A 20,610-nucleotide genomic window follows, 5' to 3' on the forward strand; every position below is an offset into this window, starting at 1 on the left:
GGGTATCTGTACTCCCTTCTTCTGCTACGCCCAGCACTGTGGTTGTTGTCTGTTCTAGGGTATCTGTACTCCCTTCTTCTGCAGTTCCAGTTTCGATTAGTCCTCAACTCCCCACACCTAACCAGATCCTTCCGTTTCTCACAGACACACCCAGGAGCGCGCTTCACCTGTCCCCCAAGCCTGTCTTAGTCCACAGCGACACACACATCCAGATCGGCCCTCCTCACTCTGCATTTCCCCTCCATAGCATTTGGGATTGTGTGGCTTCCATGCTTAGTAACTTACCAACCTGCTCTTGAGATCCCTGGCACCACAGCACCACGCTAGACCCTTCTCATGCCCCACGTGGTTTGCTAGAAGGCTCTCCTGATGTGCCTGCCATGTGCATCTGACTGCCTCTCACCACTATTACAGTGGGGCTCTTTGAAGTCTGTTGACATCATCAGTTTACTTAAAAAAAAAATGTATAATGTCTTTGCTCTCTGCATTCACTTGATAAAATCTAGACTCCTAATGCACACGGACTCACACCACCATCAACCTAAATCACATACAAACACACACATGGCCTCACACCACCCTCATCCTAACATACACAGCCTCACACCACCTTCATTCTAACACACACACACACACACGGCCTCACACCACCTTCATTCTAACACACACACACACAGCCTGACACCAACCTCATCCTAACACACACCACCCTCACAGCACGGACTTTAAAACTCTTACATGTATGTGTTCATATGTGTGAGTGTATGTTTGTATGGGTGTGTGCTTATATATGAATATGCTCATGCACACATATCCTCCCATGAGTGGCACACACACACACATGTATGCACACACATGTGTTTGTGTGTGGGAGGCTAAAGGACGACTTTCAGAAGTCAGCTCTTTTCTTCCATGTGCAGGTCCTGGGGATTGAACTTAGGTCATTAGGGTTGGCAGCAGGTGCCTTTACCCTCCGAGCTGTCTTACTCCCCACCCTTAATGACTTTTTAAAGCATTTTTTCATGAGATTAGTATAAAAACTCATTTGTCTACAGAATCTAATCTAAAATGGTGTGAATATATTTATAGTCCCTCCCATTTTGTGTAAAAATTGATGGCAGAAGTATTTCATTCCAGCACGCTGCCTCCAGTCTCACAGTGGAGGGTGTTAAGTAATGAATGGTTGATTTGTGCAGCGTATAGATGTTCTAAAATCAGTAAAACTGCCGTGGGCGGGAGAGATAGCTCAGTCAGTAAAGGGTGTGGCTAACAAGCACGAGCCTTGAATTTGATCCCAGGACACGTCTAAAAGGAGAGGAAAGGGAGGCAGAAACAGGCCCATCCCTGGAGCTTGCTGGCCAGGCATCCTGGCCTTCTTGACACGTTCCAGGCGGTGAGTGACCCCTGTCAAAAAATAAAAAGTAAATAAAGATAAGGAATGGCACTGGAGCTTGTCTTCTGGCCTCCACACGCATGTGCACACACGTGCATGCACACACATGAGCACACACACAAGCACACACACATAACAGAAGAAGCAACCTATGAGTCTCAGCATTCAGGCGAGACTCCGTTCCCATATTACCCTTTCTACACAGGAGGAAGCAGATCCAAAGATGTTGTGTGTGTTTGGGGGTGTGGGGTCAGTCTAGATAAACATGATAGTCTGCCTCAAACCTGGCACCTTACGGGCCATGTCATGCCCTCAGACAGCTTCAGGTCCTTGCCTTTGCCCACTGTTTCCTCAGTGACCCGCTAAGACTTTCCTTCTATCCTTTGTACCCAGGCTGGACCATCCAGTACTGCTCACTCACTCCAGCATGTACTGGGCAAACGACCTGGGGTGGTCCCGTCTCTCCCACACCCCTGGAGCCTAACAGCTCATTCCCAGGGTTCACTCTCAGTTTCCTCACGTGCCTAGTCTATCTTTATTCCCTCTGCTTCTTCACACACGCAGGCGTGGAAACAGTGCCACCTCCACAGCCTAGCCTTCGGGGGCCTGCTCCTACCAGACTTCCTCATGTGTGCTAAAGCCCCAGGGACTCTCCTGCCTCAATCTTAAGCCAAGTGCCTTTTGTCTCCTGGTATGACATAGCAATTTTTGACCCTTAATTTCATGGTGACTCACTTTTTAAAAATAGTCTTTGATGTGTCAACGCCTTTTTTTTTTTAACTAGTCATTGTATTGACTGGTTCCTTAGTCACATGGATTCTTACCTCCTGAAAGAAACCCTAAGATATTAATTAGGAGTGATCGTACCCCACCAAAGGCACACATCCCTCACTTCCCACACCTCAGTGCTTTGCTTACTCATTCCCAGCCTACCACTGTGGCCTGCTCACCTTACACTGGCTCAGGTGCCTTCCCCTACGTACACACACACATATACACACACACGCACACACACACACATTGTGCATGCATTTGTGTATTCTTGTTTGAAGGTGGGTAGATACACACTTGTGGAAGCCCTAAGTTGTGTCCTGTGTCCTCCTCATCAGACGTGCTGATTCCGGGTTGTCTAGCCAGGCAGCTTGTCTCTGATGTCTGAGGTTTTACCTGGGTTCTGAGGATCCAAACTCCAGTTCTCAGCGAACATTTTATCCACTAAGGCATTCCACCAGCCTTCGAGCAGCTGAGCTTTGTAAAGGCTTTGGAGCACATGCTTGGTAAGCTGGATTGATAAGATCTGAGGAGAGCCTTCTCAGAAGAAGTTTACTGCGTCCTCAGCTTCTACTCTCAGCTGAATCCTCGAAGCTGGACCTTCGGACAGAACCTGATCCCACTGAAGTCAGGAACGCCCTCCCTCCCAGTCTGATGGCCATCTGTGCACCATATTAGGACTCCCTTCTTGACATCAGTTCTCATGGCTCTTGGCTCACTCTCCTTGGACATTTTTTTCCCTCTGTGTTTCTTTAGAAATCTGTTTATTCAAGTTTTGTTTGTTTTGTGTGTCGGGGGGTGCGGGGTTGAAGTTGAGAGGGAAGACACTGAGGGACTAGAGCTAGAGTACTTGCTCGTTCCAGGATCTAAGCAGTGGAGAAACTAAGGAAACAGGTGGCTATGTGGATGTTAAGATACTACCTGGGAGGCTGGAGAGATGGCTCAGTGGCACTGGCTGCTCTTCCAGAGGTCCTGAGTTCAATTCCCAGGAACCACATGGTGGCTCACAATCATCTGTAATGAGATCTGATGCTGTTTGAAGACAGTGATAGTGTACTTATATACATACATAAATAAATAAATCTTTTTTAAAAAAAGATACTACCTCTGGATGGGGCTGTAGCTCAGTTGGAAGAGTGCTTGCCTAACATGCATGTAGTCCTGGGTTCAATTCCTAGCACTCAATAAAACCAGGTGCACTGAAGAACACCTGTGATCTCAGCACTGGGAAATAGGAGAATCAGAAGTTCAAGGTCATCCTTTAATACATACTGAGTTCAAAGCCAGCCTGGGATACATGAAACCCTGTCTCAAAAAATAAACAAATAAATAACAGTAAGAAAAATAAAGTATCATTTCTCTTAATAGACCACCAGCACCACCCCCACTCCCAGCCAAGTTGAAGGCTCTTCGTGAAGCCAGATTGGTGACTATAGCTTAGACCCATAATCTAACTTGTCCTCTGCTTCTTTTGAGTCAGCCTGTGAATGTGTTGTCCCTGGTGACAAGCGTGCTTTTACACCAGCCATTAGGTGGGCGGGGAAGGGAGCAGGAAGCATGCTGCAAAGAGGGGATGAGCTCCCTGCAGATGCAGAATGCATCCAGGTAGCAGGAGACAGGAATAGGAGACTCCTAGTGGGTGATCAGGCCTCATGGAAACAGAGCAAAGCCTAAGGCTTTGAGGAAGGATGCTCTGGTCATAGCTGGTCACCACAGAGGAAGCAGGAGAACAGTTTGAATTGAGGGTCGAGTGTCATCTCTGTGATGCTCTCAGCAGCAGGCTCTGGCTCTGTTCTACCATGTGGACTGCAGGACCAAGCATCTAGCCTGGCCTAGGCCCCGCCCTCATCTCCCTTCTATGCTGTGATTGTTCCTAGCTCCCCAATATTCTGTGCTTCCCAGTACATGTCTCCAGAAGGCAGCCCCCAGGGAGTGACTTGGCCTTCCTGTAATCAGGCCACCTCAGTGGTGCATCAGTAGGCCACTCTTAGAGAAGTCAGCCTCAGTTTGCACAAGCCCGAACTGTGGATATGATCTTCTGTCTGTCTTATTTCTCATTCCTGTTCTATTCGTTGCAAATCCTGAAGCTTTCCCATTAAGAGTCCTCAGTGCTGTTCCCCAACCCTCACAGCACTATTCCCTCTCCTCTGTAGTGTCCACCTCCTCTGTGTCCACATCCTGCCTCAGTTTCCCTCTCCTGATCCACCTTCCCTGTTGTCAGGGTAACAGCTCAGTTCCAAGTTTCTATTTGAGAATACAAGCCAGTACCCTTTGCTGTCCTATTTTTTGGAAGCTTTTGTTTGTTTTGTTTTGTTTTTGCTGTACGGTAGCAGGCACTTTGCCACTGGCACACTCCCCTCCATCCTGTCGAGGCTACTTTTTGTTTGTTTGTTTTAAAAGGCTTCTTGGGTCCTGGAGTGTTATCTCAGTGGTTAAGAACACTGACTGCTTTACTAGAGGACCTGGCTTTGATTCCCAGTACCCATGTGGCAGCTCACAAACATCTGTGACTCCCAATTCCAGGAGACCCCACAGTCTTTTCTGGACTCCATGGGTACTAGGCACACAAGTGGTGCACAGACTTGTGTGCAGGCAAGACACCCATACATGGGATGAAGAGGTGGCTCAGCAGTTAGAGCACTTGTTGCTCTTGCAGACGAACCAGGTTCAGTTCCTAGCTCCCATATGTTGGCTCACAACCGGCTATAACTCCAGTTCCAAGGGGTCTGTTGCCTTCTCCGGGCATCCATGGGGAATGGGCACTCATGTGGTGCTCATGGAAGGAAAACATTCATACATTAAATAAAAATAAATAAATTTTGAAAATATACGAACACATGAAAAAATCCATACATTAAATAAAAATAAATAAATCTTGAAAATATACGAACACATGATTTAAAAAAAAAAAAAAGAAAAATTCTGCTGTTGAGCAGGACACAGCCGTCTCTCCACAGCCGTCTCTCCACAGCCGTCATCTCTCCACAGCCTCAGGCAGATGTGGTTGGTTTCTTCTCTCAACACTTGCTGCTTTCCCTGCTGCAGCAGTCAGGCCCACTCTGTCCCTTAAGTGGAGGGAGGTTCTGGGGCGTGCTCTCTCTCAGCCTGGAACTCCCTTTTAGCCCTTGCTTTTGATGGCTCCTGTCTTCAGGTCTTGGTCCACATGCCCTAAACATGCTATGGGTCATGTCTGTTCTCCACCCCCCCCCCTTGGCCATTGTGTCATATTCTTCACATCAACCACCACTGTGAGAAATGGCTTCGTTCATTTTACTTACGTGGCATTTCACCCCTCACCCACTAACATGTGACTTTCTTGAGAATAGGGACACTCATGTTCTTATTCTTGTGTGTCACTGCTGTACTTACTGTGTCTGGTGTCCAGGAGTTAATATTTTCTGTATTAAGGAGCAGTGAAATCACCCTGATCACTCTTTTTTTCTGTCTTATCACAGGGACATGTTAGTTTTATATGTTTGAATTCTACCTGTTTGCTTGGGAGGAATCTGCTTGTTCCTCATTCTCCCATTCCTGAAGCTTGCACAGGGTGGACAGCAGGAGATCTGGATGTGTGCATAGGATAGCAGGCAGGCAGCACCCCAGAGTGCAGCTCATTCACGCATGCCTGGGGCTTTCAAGCATGCCTGGCCAAACCTAAGAATATTGCTGTATTCTCTTCCCTACCCCTCTGCTTCAGGCTGTATTCTCCCCCATTCTGCTTCAGAAACCAGACACAGGAAACATCTGACCGTAATAAAAAGCTTCCAGTAAATTCTAGCTTTCCTCATTGTGCAGCAAACTCTGTCATGCTTTGGTCTGGGATTCTGTTCGATCACTTGTGCAACATACCACATGGCCGCCTCTGGCCTAGGAGCCAGGAACAGCTGGAGCCTGGAACGCTCAAGTAAAAATGACTTATTTGTTAGCTTCAGAGGGAAAAATCTGGATTCGTGCTCTGATGCTTGCAAAGCAAACCTCTCACTTTGTTGAATGCTAAGTTTTCCCGTAAGCTGTCAACGTGGTTTATAACTAAAATAATCTTACATCCTTTAGAATAAACACAAATAATGAATCACCGAACTGGTCTATGCTTTTAAGACTGAAAACAAAATTCATTTGAACTTACACAAAGCATGAATATGTCACTCACTTCCCCTCATTCACAACATCTCAACTCTGAAGGGACGTGCTCCTGGAGCACAGCGACCATCACAGAGACTCTGCTTTCCTGGAGACAACCACCTTCCCCAGGCTTCCCTCCCAAGACCCTGTTCACACTTTACCTGCAGCTTGTCCATCTTCCTGGCCTGCAAGGCAGAGACCTCTCTTACTGCACATTGGAGCTTTGTAATATTTGTGGGAAGGGGCCTAGAGATGTAGTTCTGTGAGGCAACACTGCCTAGCTTGTGCAGAGCCCTGGGATCAAGAAACAAACTGTGGGAAGGAAGGATGAAAAGAAGAGAAGCAGAATCGGGTCATCCGATAGTTGATGTAACTGCTCTGAGCGCTCGGGATGATCCCAGTGACTGCAAAGCTGAACTGCCCTCCACACAAACAGTGCAAGAGATCTGGACCCTGCCATGCCTTGGCTTTGATACCAGCAAGTTTGTGCCGAGCAGTTATTTTTAATCTTTTTCTTCTCCCTTTCCCCCTTCTGTCTCCCCACTTCACACGCACACGTACACACATGCACACACGTGCGAGTGCACACACACACACATACACCCCTCATTTCTGGTCCCAAGTAGTACTCTGCCACCTCAGCTCAAAAAGCTGGGACTCCAGTAAGCGCCAGTACCCAGCCCCACCCCCACCTCCATGATACAAATAACACATGTTCACTGTGGACATTTTGTAGAGGCTTACCACCAGAGGCAGCCACTGCCAGCAATTACTGCTCTTTAGTTATTTAAGTAAAGATTAGATTTTTTTTAATCTGGACAAAAAAAATTCAAAAACAGATTAGATCAGAATTGCTTATGAGTGTGAAGAAAGTAAATTAGAATTGGAAAAATGTCAGCTAGTGAAAATCGGGTACTTAAAATTTTATTTTACTTTCTTGCATCTGCGTGTGTGTGTGTGTGTGTGTGTGTGTGTGTGCGTGTATGTGTGTGTGTACATGCAGGCCTGAGGTTGACATCAGGTGTCTTCCTTGATCTACACTTGTATTTTGAAACAGGGTGTTGTGCTGAGTTCTGAGCTCAGTGTCTCGCTGCCCAGCTTGCCCTGGCCTCTCCCCAGCTCTGCCTCCTGCGCTCTGGGATGACACCGGGCATCACACCCGCCTGCTTTCTCACAGGCCTGCTGGGCTCAGCACTCCACTCCACACACTGCACGCCAGGGTTTTATTCATTGACCCATCTGCCCAGCTCTGGAGCTGCCTTTATAAAGGCTTGCCTATCTGGGCAGTCAACTCCTCAGGAGGTCTTCCGAAGCCTCCAGGTGGATGAGAACTTTCTCCTTCTCACCCTGGCTGAGGGTTTAAAAAGAGGAGCACATTTCACTGAGAGGAAGCAGACACAAATCACACCTCAGTTAGACCCTGCTGGTACAGATAGTGAGGCTGGCTGCTCATCAAGAGGCCTGGTGGTTCGTCCACGTTTCTGTAAAGAGCAAGCTGCCCTGACTTTTTTCTTGGTGGATTTCAAAGCACAGGACCTGCCCTTACCTGATGATGCAGGATGCTTGCCTCTGTATCCTTTCAGGAACCTCATCTCCAGCTCACTGCCCCACAGTTCTTAGTAAACATATTTCCAAAGGGTTGTCTGAAGGGTTTGTGGTCTGGGCATTTCTCTAGAAGACTATCCTTCCGCAGTGGCTGTTGATCAGGTGTGGTGCTATGAGCAGTCGTTGCAGCTACTTTTACTGAGCTTATATGCCAGCATGGGGGCCTTGTTATTTAAAGTTATGATAACTATATTGAATTTCCATGTGTAGTAAGAGCTGGAAGATACTGTAGGGTGTGGGCTGTGGCTGCACACACATATCCTGTATGTCTGGCTTGCACTCTCTGCAGCGAGTGAGCCTTCTGAATCTGATCTCTTGAGTCTGGGGTGTTTGGACCACACCTCATATAGGTGTCCCTCGCTGTGTAATTGCTGTGAATTGGCTTTATACCATCATTTGAGATTGGGTCATATGTTAAGAGACAGCCATAAAAATTCCTAGCTACAAACTCAAGAAATGTTGTGGGAGAAGCAGCATCACCCTGTCCCCTCTCTGCTAGGACTCGAGTCTTTGAATTGCTTGGAAACACCTGGTTCCCTCTTCCTTCAGGTCTTTACTGACATGAGGCCATCTCTCTGCCTGTGATTCTCATTTCATTCTCATTCATCCATCAACCCTTAGCCCAAGGACCAGCTTCTCCAGAGAGGTTCTCCTGCGCAGCACCCTCAGGGTGGTCCCTAACACAGACAGCAATCTCTTCTCCAATTTGTTCTTACCAGTTTCTAGCTAAGTAGTTTGTTCTCTGATAAGGTCTCTTTCCAAAATGAAAGGCAAGGAGACCCAGGGGAGTGCAGGCCACATGTTGCTGTTGTTGCTGCTGACTACTGTATCATAGTGTTCTAGTACATAGTAGATGCCCAGCCAGCATTTCCTGACCGTCTGAGTGAATGTCGGAAGACGAATGCACTATGGACACTGAGTCCTGGAACCGTTTTCTCTCTTTGCTTTGGCTGCCTGGGAGCTCACATCCCACCCCACCCCCTTGATTCTGCCTGCTGTGTTTGCCAAGGCCCTGGTGGCATGGGTTCTGTGCGCTAATGCCTTCCCTCTCTTTGACATCTTCGCTTTATTATTCCAGCATATGCTATAAAGTATTTTATGCTACTTTCGCTGTTTTATTGGGGGGTGGGGTGGGAATAGCAAACAAACACGCATTTGAATGTAAGAAAGTGAGCTGCCGAAGGGGAGGAGTCAGTGCTCTTAGGCCACCGCAGGGCTTGGGAGGATCCATCAGGCACTTGTCTGACTGCAGAAGAACGACATGAACTTGTCCTCTTGTGTTACAGATTCATTGCTTCTTTCTCTTGACTCCGCTGGACAAACCCTAGGCACAGGTACCACCCCTCCCCCTCTATCACCTCTTCAGCCCTCTGTACAGAAGCCTGATGAGCTGGGGATCCCGGGGGAGGGGGAGAGAGCCACAGAATTATGGGAAAGGCCCCGGAGGCTTCACCATGGGCAAGAGAGCCAGAGAATTATGGGAAGACCCCAGTGGCTTCACCACAGAGGGAGCAGAAGAGGGACCCAGCAGGAAACACTTTTCCAGTTGTTTTCCAGGCAGACACCGAGCTGGGTGTGGTGGCCTGGCAGAGGCAGGTGGGACTCTGAGCATGAGGTCAGTCTGATGTGCATGAGGAGTTCTAAGCCAGCCAGGGCTGTGTATAATAAAAATAAAGTCTGCACTGGGACTGGGACATCACAGCTGATACTTTCCCTCCTAGAACTTCGATGGTTCTTGTGAGAGGTTATCTAATCTCTGAATGTGTGCCCCGTCTCAGAGTCAGGCAGAGGACTTGGAGAGACCACCAGCTCTGGGTATGATAAGCATCAGGGATCACCTACAGAATGGCGGGCAACTAGAGCAGCCCAGCTTCCTGAGGACTTGACACCCCCTTCATTGTACGTTCACATACATACCCATGTGCTCTGGTAGAGAGCTCCAGGAGGGGAGCACCGCACCAGTCACAGGCAGACACACCCTCCATTCTGGTATTTACAGTACACACTAGGATGCTTGGCACATACTATTCTGACGAAGAGTCACTGAAGCTAGAAGGTGGCTATCCCCATAGACACAATCCCATACCTCAGTTCTTGTTGGCAGGGCAGGAAGGAGGAACAGACAACTGCTTTGATTTTTCAGCTTGCCACCCCTGGGGAGCTCAGAACAACTTCGAACCAGGGGAAAGGTATCCCTGTATGATTAGGTGAAGCTGATCTACTTCATACTGGGGGTGCCACCCTGAATCCCAGGAAGACTTGGCTGGCCTTTGGGGGGTAGTTAATCTCTTCTGCTAACCTCATGCATGATTCACTCATGTTCACAAGGCCCAGGAAGTTGTGGTAGAGAGGACAAGAGGAAAGCTGTTCCTACCACCAGGAAGAGGGCCTACTCTGCATCTGTGCTGTATGGAGAGTTATTTATTCATCACAGTAGCTTTGATTTATTTAATTGACCTGAAACACTCAGTCACCTATTCAGGGCCCATCCATCCCTGCCTGGCCAGCTAAAAAGCTCACACGCAACCTTTGTTGACCATGTGTGCCTCTGTCTCCTGCCATATGGGGCCTCTCCACCACAATGCTGAGGCATGCATGAGAAGTCACTTCAACAGACTGGACAGACAGGGAAGAGTTCTTAAAGGAACCCCAAGTTCCATCTGAGTTATGAGAAAAGATTGACAACTTAATACATCATAGTTAAGAACTTTTATTATCAAAAGACCCTTTTACAACAGTGGAAAGGTAGTGTGAAAAAGAGATTTGCATCATAATTAGCTAGTGAAGAATTTGTCCCTAGAGCAAAGAAACTACAAAAATCATTAAGAATGAACAACCCAGTATAGAAATGAGCAGAGGACTTGAGAAAGCATTTCAGAAAAGGGGTCAGTAAACCCAGGCAAAGGTTCTCAATTAATTAGTAATCCCATTGAGCTATCACTAAACTTGTCCAAGGAACAACCAGACATGAAAGCAGACTGTCCCAGTGTTGACGGAGCCATGATGGAGCAGAAGCCAGTCTCCTCCGAGTGGGAGGTCTAGTTTATACAGTCACTTCAGAAAAGGTGATGACAATGTATGGATAACCGTGACCCACACAGATCCTAGTTCTGGACAAGTCCTCTAGACAGCTGTGTCACGGATGGATGCTGTACACGCTCAAGTACCTGTTGTACACGGGAGGACTGCCACACTTGTCTGTCCTCCTGTGACAGCCACAGGCAGACACACCCCTTCCCTTCCAGTGTTTATAGTGCAGGATACACTAATTCACACCCTGCCCTTTGAGCCAGCCTCACTCAAGTCAGGGAGGTGGCTCTCCCAGTCCCAAGCAATACTCAGAATTGTAAAATGAAAACATAATCCACATATAACAGTAATTATGCACATATCCCATTTGTAAGGAACAGAAGAAAATAATCAAACTATACATAGACTTGACAACATGTAGAAGTCTTTTTTTTATTTGCTTTTTAAAATTTAAATGTTTATTTCTTGAGACATGGTCTTGCTATGGAATCCTCATTGCAGAGAGAGAATCCTGGCTACTGTGGAATCTCCTTGTAGACCAGGCTGTTTTCAAACTTGTGGCAATCCTCCTGCCTCTGCCTCTGCTTCCCAAGCTTGGAGTTACATGCCTGTGGGTTGCATGTCCACAGCTGGCTTTTGAAGATCGTGTCTTATAAGGTACCCCACTTCTAGCTGACTGGGTACTCTGTAGCCTAGAGTGGCTTGCAGCGTCCTTGAGTCTCAGACTTCCAGGTTGCAGGTATTGCAAATGTGTGCTCATGTTACCCAGCCCTACTGTAAGAGATGAGAAAAAAATCTTAAGTTTTATTTATTGTATTTCACTTTTGTGGTGCTCAGAATTGAACCTGGTGCTTTCTGTGTGCCAGGCAAGTGCTCTTACCACCGAGCTATGTACCCAGCAGTCACACAGCTGAGTCTTAAAAAAGAACAGACAGAATATATACTGGTTTTCATTTGTATGAACTTCAAAAGTAAAATGAAACCACATTTGTTTAGATACACAATTCAGTGGTAAAACAGTAAGGAGAAATAAGAGACTGAATTCCGTAATAGCTGGAATAGGAATGGGAAGATTTCAGAACTGGAACGTTCTCTCTAGTGACCTGAGAGGGGGTTATGGGAATGTCCCTTTCACAGTAATTCATTAGGCTGTACATTAAGATCTTACATACTCTTTTCTACATGCAAAAGCCATGACACAAGCATGCTGCAAGCAGCACTTGCCTGGAAACAGGAGAAGGAGGAGGAGAAAGTATTTATGAAACATCATTGTGTGAGAGTTCTCAGCCCTTTCTCCATATGAGCCAACTCTCAAAGCAAGGCTTTGAGATAGAGATTGTTAAGGAAATTGACACAGAGAGAAGCGAAACACCTTTCCAACATCAAATATCAAGTACATATCAGAGCTGGGCTTGAGGGAAGGTATTCTGGTGCTGGCATCTGTATTCGTGTCCAAACAGTTCCTGCCTCTTTCCTCTTCTCATTAGTTTTCAAGGGGACTTTGGTCCATCCCCTCCATCCCTCTTGGAGCTATAAAAGCATATATTAGGTCTAATTTGCAGTGACTGTGGACCACAGGGTGCAGTTCTGTCCTAACCAGGGTTTCTATTGCTGTGACAGAGCACCATGACCGAACGCACACAGGTGTCAAAGGCTCATCTGCCTCACACAGTCAGTCACCATCCATCCTTGAAGGGACCGGTGCTCAAGCTCAAGCAGGGAAGGAACCTGGAGGCCCTGGGCTGGGAGGGCTGCTGCTTATTGGCTCGCTTCCCCATGGCTTGCTCAGCCTGCTTTCTTGCAGTACTCAGGACCACCTGCCAAGAGTTGGCATCACCCACAGTGGGCTGGGCACACATCAATCATTAACCAAGAAAATGCCCAATACACTCACCTACAACCCAATCTTTTGGAGACATTTTTCTCAATTCAGAATTCCTATTCCCAGATGACTCTGGCTTGAGTCTCAAACTGATGTAAAACTAAGGACACAGGCTCCCAGGTTTGTACACGGTCCACTGTGAAAGGAGAGAAAGGATGAAGACTCCCACTCTTTTCTGTCTAACGCTCTTGTAGTGGAGGATAGATTTAAGCTGATCAAAAGTCAGCTTTATCTTTTTTTAAGATGTAAAAAATATTAAATTGTGTGTGTTTGGGTAGGTATGTGCGCATGCATGCAGATGCCATAGTGAACAGTTATTTGATCCGTTGGCTGCCCTAGAGCTCAGTCAACGCCGGCTCCAGCCTGGCTGCTGGGGACTGAACTGAGGTCTTCTGGAAGCAGTCAGTGCTCGTCACTGCTGAGCCATCTCTCCAGCCCCAGCTTTTTAAAACGAGCATACACAGTAATGGATTTTGTTATGTCATCTTCATAAAGGCATGTCATATGCAAACTCTTAATTTAGGTTAGGACCAATTTTCACTTTACCCAGCATTCCATTTCCCTTACTCCACCTGCTAGACTCCTCAGGTAGTCTCACGTTAGTCATGTTCTCGAGGAACACTGGCCCGCAGCCTTCTGCTTTGCATCATTCCCAAGAGCAGGGAGAGCTAGTGGGCAGGCTTCCCTCAGCTGCCACGGGACTGTTTTATGTGGAGAGACTTTTCATAGCGCTGGGCATACCTCCTTGCCAAAAAACTTTTAGTATCTTAGCAAAACAACTTTGGACTTAATCCCTACTTTATGTCCTTTCTTTAACATGAGTAATTAAACATAGGGAAGTGAGATTCCATCCTAGATAAGGACTCAGTCACTCCCCATGTCTCTGTCACCGATAATGGCTTGGACAGAATGCACTCCGAAGCTATTTGAGGACTCTGAAACATTAGTCATAGCAGACAGGTTGGGAAGAGTACCAGAACTTAATGCATTATCAAACCAATGTGTTTCCCAGTTTCCCCTCAGTGTCCCACACCCCAGCAGTGGACACTGTACAAACAGCTCCAGGAAATGGCCTCTAGCTATGGCTCTAGTGTATGTATGTATGTATGTATGTATGTATGTATGTATGTATGTGTGTGTGTGTTGGGGGAGTGTGGGGTGGTTCCTAAGACCTAGACAGAGGAGGATATCCCATGGTTGTTTTTTCTTCTGTTTTCCTGGTATCCAGCCCTAAGGTGTCCACAGTGGTGGCCAAGGTAATAACTGTACCATCTATGAGGACTTGAGAGAAGCTGAAATCTCAAGAGGGTGGATGTGGACTATTGCTTTTTGTTTTGATCTCTGTCTTCCTGCTGGTTGTCCTGGATCTGGGTACAGCCGTTCAGAAAATTCATAAAAAACAATGGTAACTGAGGTCCTGGCTTTCTGGCCCAAGGAACCAGAGCACACAGGGAAAAAACAGAGAGGAAGGAGGTGTTTGAGAAAACAACTCCAAACATAGGCTTTCAGAATCCACCAAGGGGCGGATGACCTCCCAAGTGTCAGCGGGACACTGGGTGGCGCACACAGAAGAAGGTCTGAATAGGAAAATGGTGCTGACAGGAAAACCATAACCACAGAAGGCTGGCCAGGATCTGCTGCCCAGACCCAGCCTACTCAGTTGTCTCCTAAAACAAAATTAACACCCTCCATTGGATTCATACAAGGCCTCGTATTTCATAACACAGTATTAAAATATCCCGGATATGAGCCAAAATTGATTATCTTATAAAGAACCAGAGAAAGGGGCTGGAGAGATGGCTCAGCGGTTAAGAGCACTGGCTGCTCTTCCAGAAGTCTTGAGCTCAATTCCCAGCAACCACATGGTGGCTCACAACCATCTATAATGAGATCTGATGCCCTCTTCTGGTGCGTCTGAAGACAGAGACAGTGTAAGACAGACTGCAAGGACATACAGCCCACAAGCCTGAAGTCAGGCTCCACCCCTAAAAGTCCCAGAAAGGGGTGAAGTTAGAAAGAGGTTAAACTGCTGCCTCCGTGATCACACAGAGAATCCCAGAGAATCCACGGACTTTCGCAGCAGACTCCTAGAGCTTTAACCAGGTTCAGCACAATGCAGGACCCAAGGTCAAAACGTAAAGGATAACTGTGGCACTAAATACAGGCAATCAACAAAGACCTTAAAAAGTTCCTGTCACCATCCTGAAATCAGAGGATTTATGGATAAAAGTGAATCACCACAGGACCAGCTGCAAACACTTCTCACACTTCAAACCATGAGCCCAGAGCCCTCACTGTCCTCCTCCCTGTAGGAAACACCTCATCCCACCCCTCCCCCACCCCTGTCCCACTCCCTGCCCTTTCTGCCATCCTCCTTGCACTATTGTCCGAGGTCCTGGCCCCTCTGCCCTGGACCAGAACCATTGTTAGGTACTGGGCTGTCTGCCCCATTTGTTGCCTCACAGAGCCCTTTCTCAGTGCACCTGAGGCTGGAACCTAAACAGGTTCCTGTCTGATTCCCAATGTGAGCTTTCCAGGGCCCTCAGCTGAGCACGCTGACCATGGTCCTAACTGACTTACAAAGGCCTACTTACCTCCATGATTTCACGTCAACATCTGTGCCCCTTGCTGCCCATGGCCATGGTACTCTTGCTTCTCCTTGGAGATGCTGGGTCTCCTCCTGCATCGGGGGCCTTTGTACTTCCCAGGCTTCTCTTACCGTCTCCATGGTACAGTGCCACCCTATAGGAAGGTCACTCCATTCATCCTGAATACCCACCTGTCCTAACTGGCTGTCCCCATCCACATTCTGTCAGTCTCTGCCACTATGCTGTAGGTAGCACTGGGCCAAAGACCTTGTGCGTTTTGGTATAACAGCTCTTGGCACATTATAAGTTCCTGGTAAATATTTTTTTAGAGCAGGTGCATGTGTGTAAGCATGAGTGCAGGCACACATTAGCATGCACACACACACATACACACACACACCCAGAGTCAGAGACAGCGATCTTACCATGTCCCCACCTTAACTATTAAGACAAAACTCAGATGCAGATGTTCTTGTGGCTTCCTAGGCTGCTCTTTAAACTATCAGGCCATTTGTCTTAATTGCCTTAATCTGCCGTAATAGACTTGATCTGGTGGTTTGAGAAATAGAATATAGAAGCCAGTAAGATGGCCCAGCAAGTAAAGCAAGGCGTTTGATTCCCCTGTACCCACAGGACAGGAAAGGACACTCTCGACAAGTTATTCTCTGACATTACACAAGTACTGTGGCACATGCACTCTTTCCACAACATACAAACACAAATAAAGAATTAATTTTAATTAAATAAAAAGTTAGTTAAAGCATTAGAAGGAATAATTCCCACTTCATAAATAATGATACACCATGCAGGAGAATAATATGTTTGTTCAAAATGAGGATTTAGAACTGGGCATAGTAGCACACACCTTTAGTTTCAGTGTTCAGGAAGGTAGAGGTGAACAAATATCTGTGAGTTCAGGGCCAGCCTGGTCTACAGGGCAAGTTTCAGGGCAGCCACTGCTACATAATAGAGAAAGTCCCAGTTTCAAGAGAAAAGAAAAGACAACAGAGCTTGGTATAGTAGCACATAGCTTAACCCCAGTGCTTGGGAGTGGCGAGCCAGCTTGAGCTACATGGGACCCTACCTTTAAAAAGATAGAAAGGACTATTTAAGGTTTTTTAATTGCATAGACTATGTCCAGGATATTATGGTATAACCAACATGAAGTTAAGGCCATGTGTAAGTAGAATTATATGTTCACGCATTCACATACATATCAATGGGGAGAGATTTCAGAGAACGTAGCCATTGAAATGTAGCCGTTAGCTTTAGGTAATGAGTGGAAATGTCAAATAATTCCTACCTCATTGTTTATGAGATTGTTTTTATAATTTGGACTTTTAAAGTTAAAATTTTTATTTTATTATTAGTGTATGAATATGTGTGTGCCATCCAGGGCGAGCAGAAGACAACTTCGGGAGCTAGCTCTCCCCCATGGGCTCAGAGGATTGAACTCAGGCCATCAGGCCTGCTTGGCAAGCCTTCTTACCTCCTGAGCCATGGCCCAGCCCTGATTTGGTTTTTATATTGAATGCTCATTATTTTTATGACTGAAAAATATTATTGTCTGGAGAGGGGTTTCTTATTTTGTCGAACATCTTAGTCCTTCATATTTATGACAAAAATATCTTAGGCTGTGAGAGTTATAAACTAGACATTTATTCCTTGAAGTTCTGAAGGCCAGAGACTCCGAGATCATGGAGCCAGCATATGCAGGGGCTGCTGAAACCTCAGCACCGAAGGTGCTCCCTCCTCACTGCCACCATTACGTGTCTTCACACAGCAGAAGGTGCGGACAGGATCCCTGGAGCCTGTTCTCTATGGGTAGCCTGCTGGTGAGGGTAGAGGCCTCATGACCTAGTCATTTCCTATCAGCCCTGCCTCTTCATATCACCACACTGGGGATTAGCTTCCTTTATATGAATATTGGGGGACACTAGGTACAAACTGCAGGTAAGCCATTTACTTGTCTCCCGGGCCAGCTGTTCTTCTGTTGTGCTGTCACTCCTAATCTTGTAGCTGCATGTCGGTGGCCTTGCAGGGGTCACAGGCTCACTTGGTGTCATAAACAGGATTGATTTCAGGCCTGGTTTTCCCAGGACAGAGGGGAAGTGGGAGCCATGAGATCTTCGCTCCACTGGGAGTGGCTTCTGCCTATATTCCCCGCTCCCCATTGGCCCCTCCTGGCGTACCACACGAGAACCTAGCCCTGCTGTGGACGAGTCAGCCAGCCACAGGGGACTCTACCCTGTCAAAAGCCTCTTGCCTCCCCCATACCAACATACACATATCTAGTTGGGTCTGGATTTTAGCTTGTGAATGTCTAAGTTACTTTCCTGGGTCAGTTAATTTAGTCTAGGTCAGTGGGATTCTCTGTGTTTGTTTTATAAAACCACTTTCCTATTTTAGTTTGTCGTTGATAAATTGATCCCATGTTGTGGTTTATTCCCCCCCCCCCCGGCCTGAGGTGATGTGGGAGTCTTTTGCACTTTGGCCGGCCGCTCTCAGCAATCCCATTGACTCCCACGATTCACATGTGGTATGGCTGTATCTTTGGACATCGCCCTTGGGACAGGGAATGGAGAGAACAGAACATATTGCTCTCTTGCAGCTGTCCTAACATGGAGTCCTTGTGGACTGAGGAAGGGACAAGCAGCCTCAGAGTTGGGCCTGAGCTGGCTCAGCAGCTTCCCTGCCAGTTCAGTGGTTGGGACCTTAGGCATATCATAGCCCCTCTCCTCCAGCCTCATCTGGAAATGGAGGACAAGTCCTGCCTCCTGGGTGTGAGGATTGAATTGACGGTGTCAGTGAACAGTAGCCCCCTTGGTGTGTTCTCTCCTGTGCACGTTTGACCGTGTGACCGCTGTTTGGACTTGTTGTCCTCTTCTTCCCCATTCAAGCCTTGACACAGAGTGTTTATGTTTAATGTAGCTTTTATGGGAGTCTGTACAGTGTTGCTCCTTTGGAAATGAAATATCTATTTTGAGTAAAATAGTTCTTCAATCCATTTGCTGAAGTGCCCTTTGCACTTGGGAATTCATCATCCCATCTGAGTGATGGGAGCCAGTGACCTCGGGAAGGAAGATGGGTGGGACTGCTTCTCATGTGAGGAGTTTGTTTGCCTGGTGGGCCATTTTGCCTATATATGTTTGCCACTTATGGCGCATGCCTCTAATTCCAGTACGCAGGAGCTGGATGCAGGTACATCTCTGTGAGTTCAAGTTCAGCTTGGTCTACATAGCCAGTTCCAGACCAGCCAGGACTACACAGTGAGATCTTATCTAAAAAAAAATTTTAATGTGAAGAACTGTGATTATCTGACAGAACCAATGGCTTTATATTACCATAAAATACTGAACGTTATGTACCTCATTAATGTTCCTGTAAACTGCTCTAGATGGGAGAGATGGTTGGTATCAGTGGGGCCCATCTACTCTGTACTGGGTTCATGTCAGCTGATGGGAGTGGGTGGTGCCTCTGTAGAATGAGAAAAGGAAGGGCTAACACAAGACAGGGCTTGTCAGGCTCTGTATTAGTTACTCTTCTGGTGCTGTGATAAAACACCATGACCAAGGCAACTTTTAGAGGGAACGTTAAATTGAGCTTACGGTTCCAGAGGGTTAGAGTCCATGATGGTAGAGTGGAGGCGTGGCAGCTGGAGCAGAAGCTGAGGACTCACATCTGGAATCACAATCAGGAGACAGAAATGGATCTTGGAATGGTGCGAGTCTGAAGAGCTCTCACTGCCACGCCAGTGTCACCATGCCAGTGTCACCATGCCAGTGACGCCACACCAGTAACACGCCCCTAACAGCTCCAACAATGGGGTCTAAGTGTTCCAGTGCTGGAAACTGTGGGGGACATTCTCATTCAAACCATGATCAGTGCCAATGGCTAGAATTCCATCTGAGGCTTCCACAGATGAGTGAGGCTTGGCCATCACCCCCACTTTCAGGAACTTCCATGCGGGTTTCCTGTTGCCTAGAATGGGATCTTGGAGTGTAGCATAGCTGTTTCCATTTCAGAACATTGGTAGAGTGAGAATATCCGCATTCTATTCTGAGTGGTTGGGAGTTGGGATATAAGAACGGGGCATTGAGAAAACTACTGCTGCTACTACTACTATTACAGAATTAAAGCTGTGTGTTAGCATAGGTTGTAAAAGCTAATTACATGGGGGAAGAGACTGGAGAGATGGTTTGGTGATTAAGAACATATTTTTCCTGCAGAAAGCAAGAATTCAGTTCCCAGTGCCCACATCACGCAGCTCACAGCTGCTGCAACTCCAGCTCTGGGGGTCTGATGCCCTCTGACCTCCTCATACCTAGATGTACACTGTCATATAAATACGTAATAATAAGTAAGTATGGACTTACTACTACTAAGAAATAATAATAAGTAAGGTGGGTTGTTACTTGTTCTCTTAAAGGCAGGTTAGACAGGCTGAGCACACAGCAGGAGGGCAGGCCAAGTCCTGAGTGACCTTGAGGTGTATCATTAACTCAGCTCTGAGGTCCAGCCAAAGTTCAGGTCTCTTAGAATATAAGAGTGTTTTCATTAGAATGTGTTGCCACCATCAATCTTGTGCTTCTTCTGAGACAAAGCAACAGTGCTCACCCGCACTGTCACACTGGCTTATTCTTTATGAACAGACATGACTGAAATTTGTTTTCTTTTGTGGGGGCTTGTATGTTGTGTTTTGTTTTGAGACAGGGTCTTATTGTGTAATTCTAGCAGGCCTGGAACTTCTACATACATCGGGCTGGCTCAAACTTCCTGGTTGGCTTGCCTCCTCTTCCTGAGTAATAGGATTAAAACCATACATGCGCAGTCACATCCAGAGAAATTTTACATTTTTTAAAAGGCAGAACCAATTATTCTTCTTCTTTGTTTTTGTTTTTCGAGACAGGGTTTCTCTGTATAGCCCTGGCTGTCCTGGAACTCACTCTGTAGACCAGGCTGGCCTCGAACTCAGAAATCCGCCTGCCTCTGCCTCCCAAGTGCTGGGATTAAAGGCGTGCGCCACGACCGCTCAGCTTAGAACCAATTCTTGATGAAGCAGTTTATATGTTTGTTCGCAGTGTTGCAGATCGAAGCCAGGGCCTCCAGCATGTTAGGAAAGTCCTCTACCCCTAGCTACACCCCTGCCCAGCAGTTCTGACTTCTATTAGATTCCCCCTGGCCTAGCTACACCCCTGCCCAGCAGTTCTGACTTCTAT

General features: G+C 46.9%; 1 protein-coding gene across 3 annotated transcripts in view; it reads left to right on the forward strand.

The window, feature by feature from the left end:
• Positions 1–20,610, forward strand: part of St3gal3 (ST3 beta-galactoside alpha-2,3-sialyltransferase 3) — a 201,203-nt gene that overhangs the window by 73,535 nt on the left and 107,058 nt on the right. For 2 of the 3 annotated variants that reach the window (XM_028785693.1, XM_028785699.1), the window contains exon 3: positions 9,178–9,225. The exons of the other annotated variant lie outside the window; for it this stretch is intronic. In XM_028785693.1, coding sequence (XP_028641526.1) covers positions 9,178–9,225 — 48 coding nt within the window. The remainder of the gene's footprint in view (positions 1–9,177; positions 9,226–20,610) is intronic. 3 annotated transcript variants of the gene reach the window in all.

Source organism: Grammomys surdaster, unplaced genomic scaffold (genome assembly GCF_004785775.1).
Source record: "Grammomys surdaster isolate TR1022 unplaced genomic scaffold, NIH_TR_1.0 100, whole genome shotgun sequence".
Classification (NCBI taxonomy): domain Eukaryota; kingdom Metazoa; phylum Chordata; class Mammalia; order Rodentia; family Muridae; genus Grammomys; species Grammomys surdaster.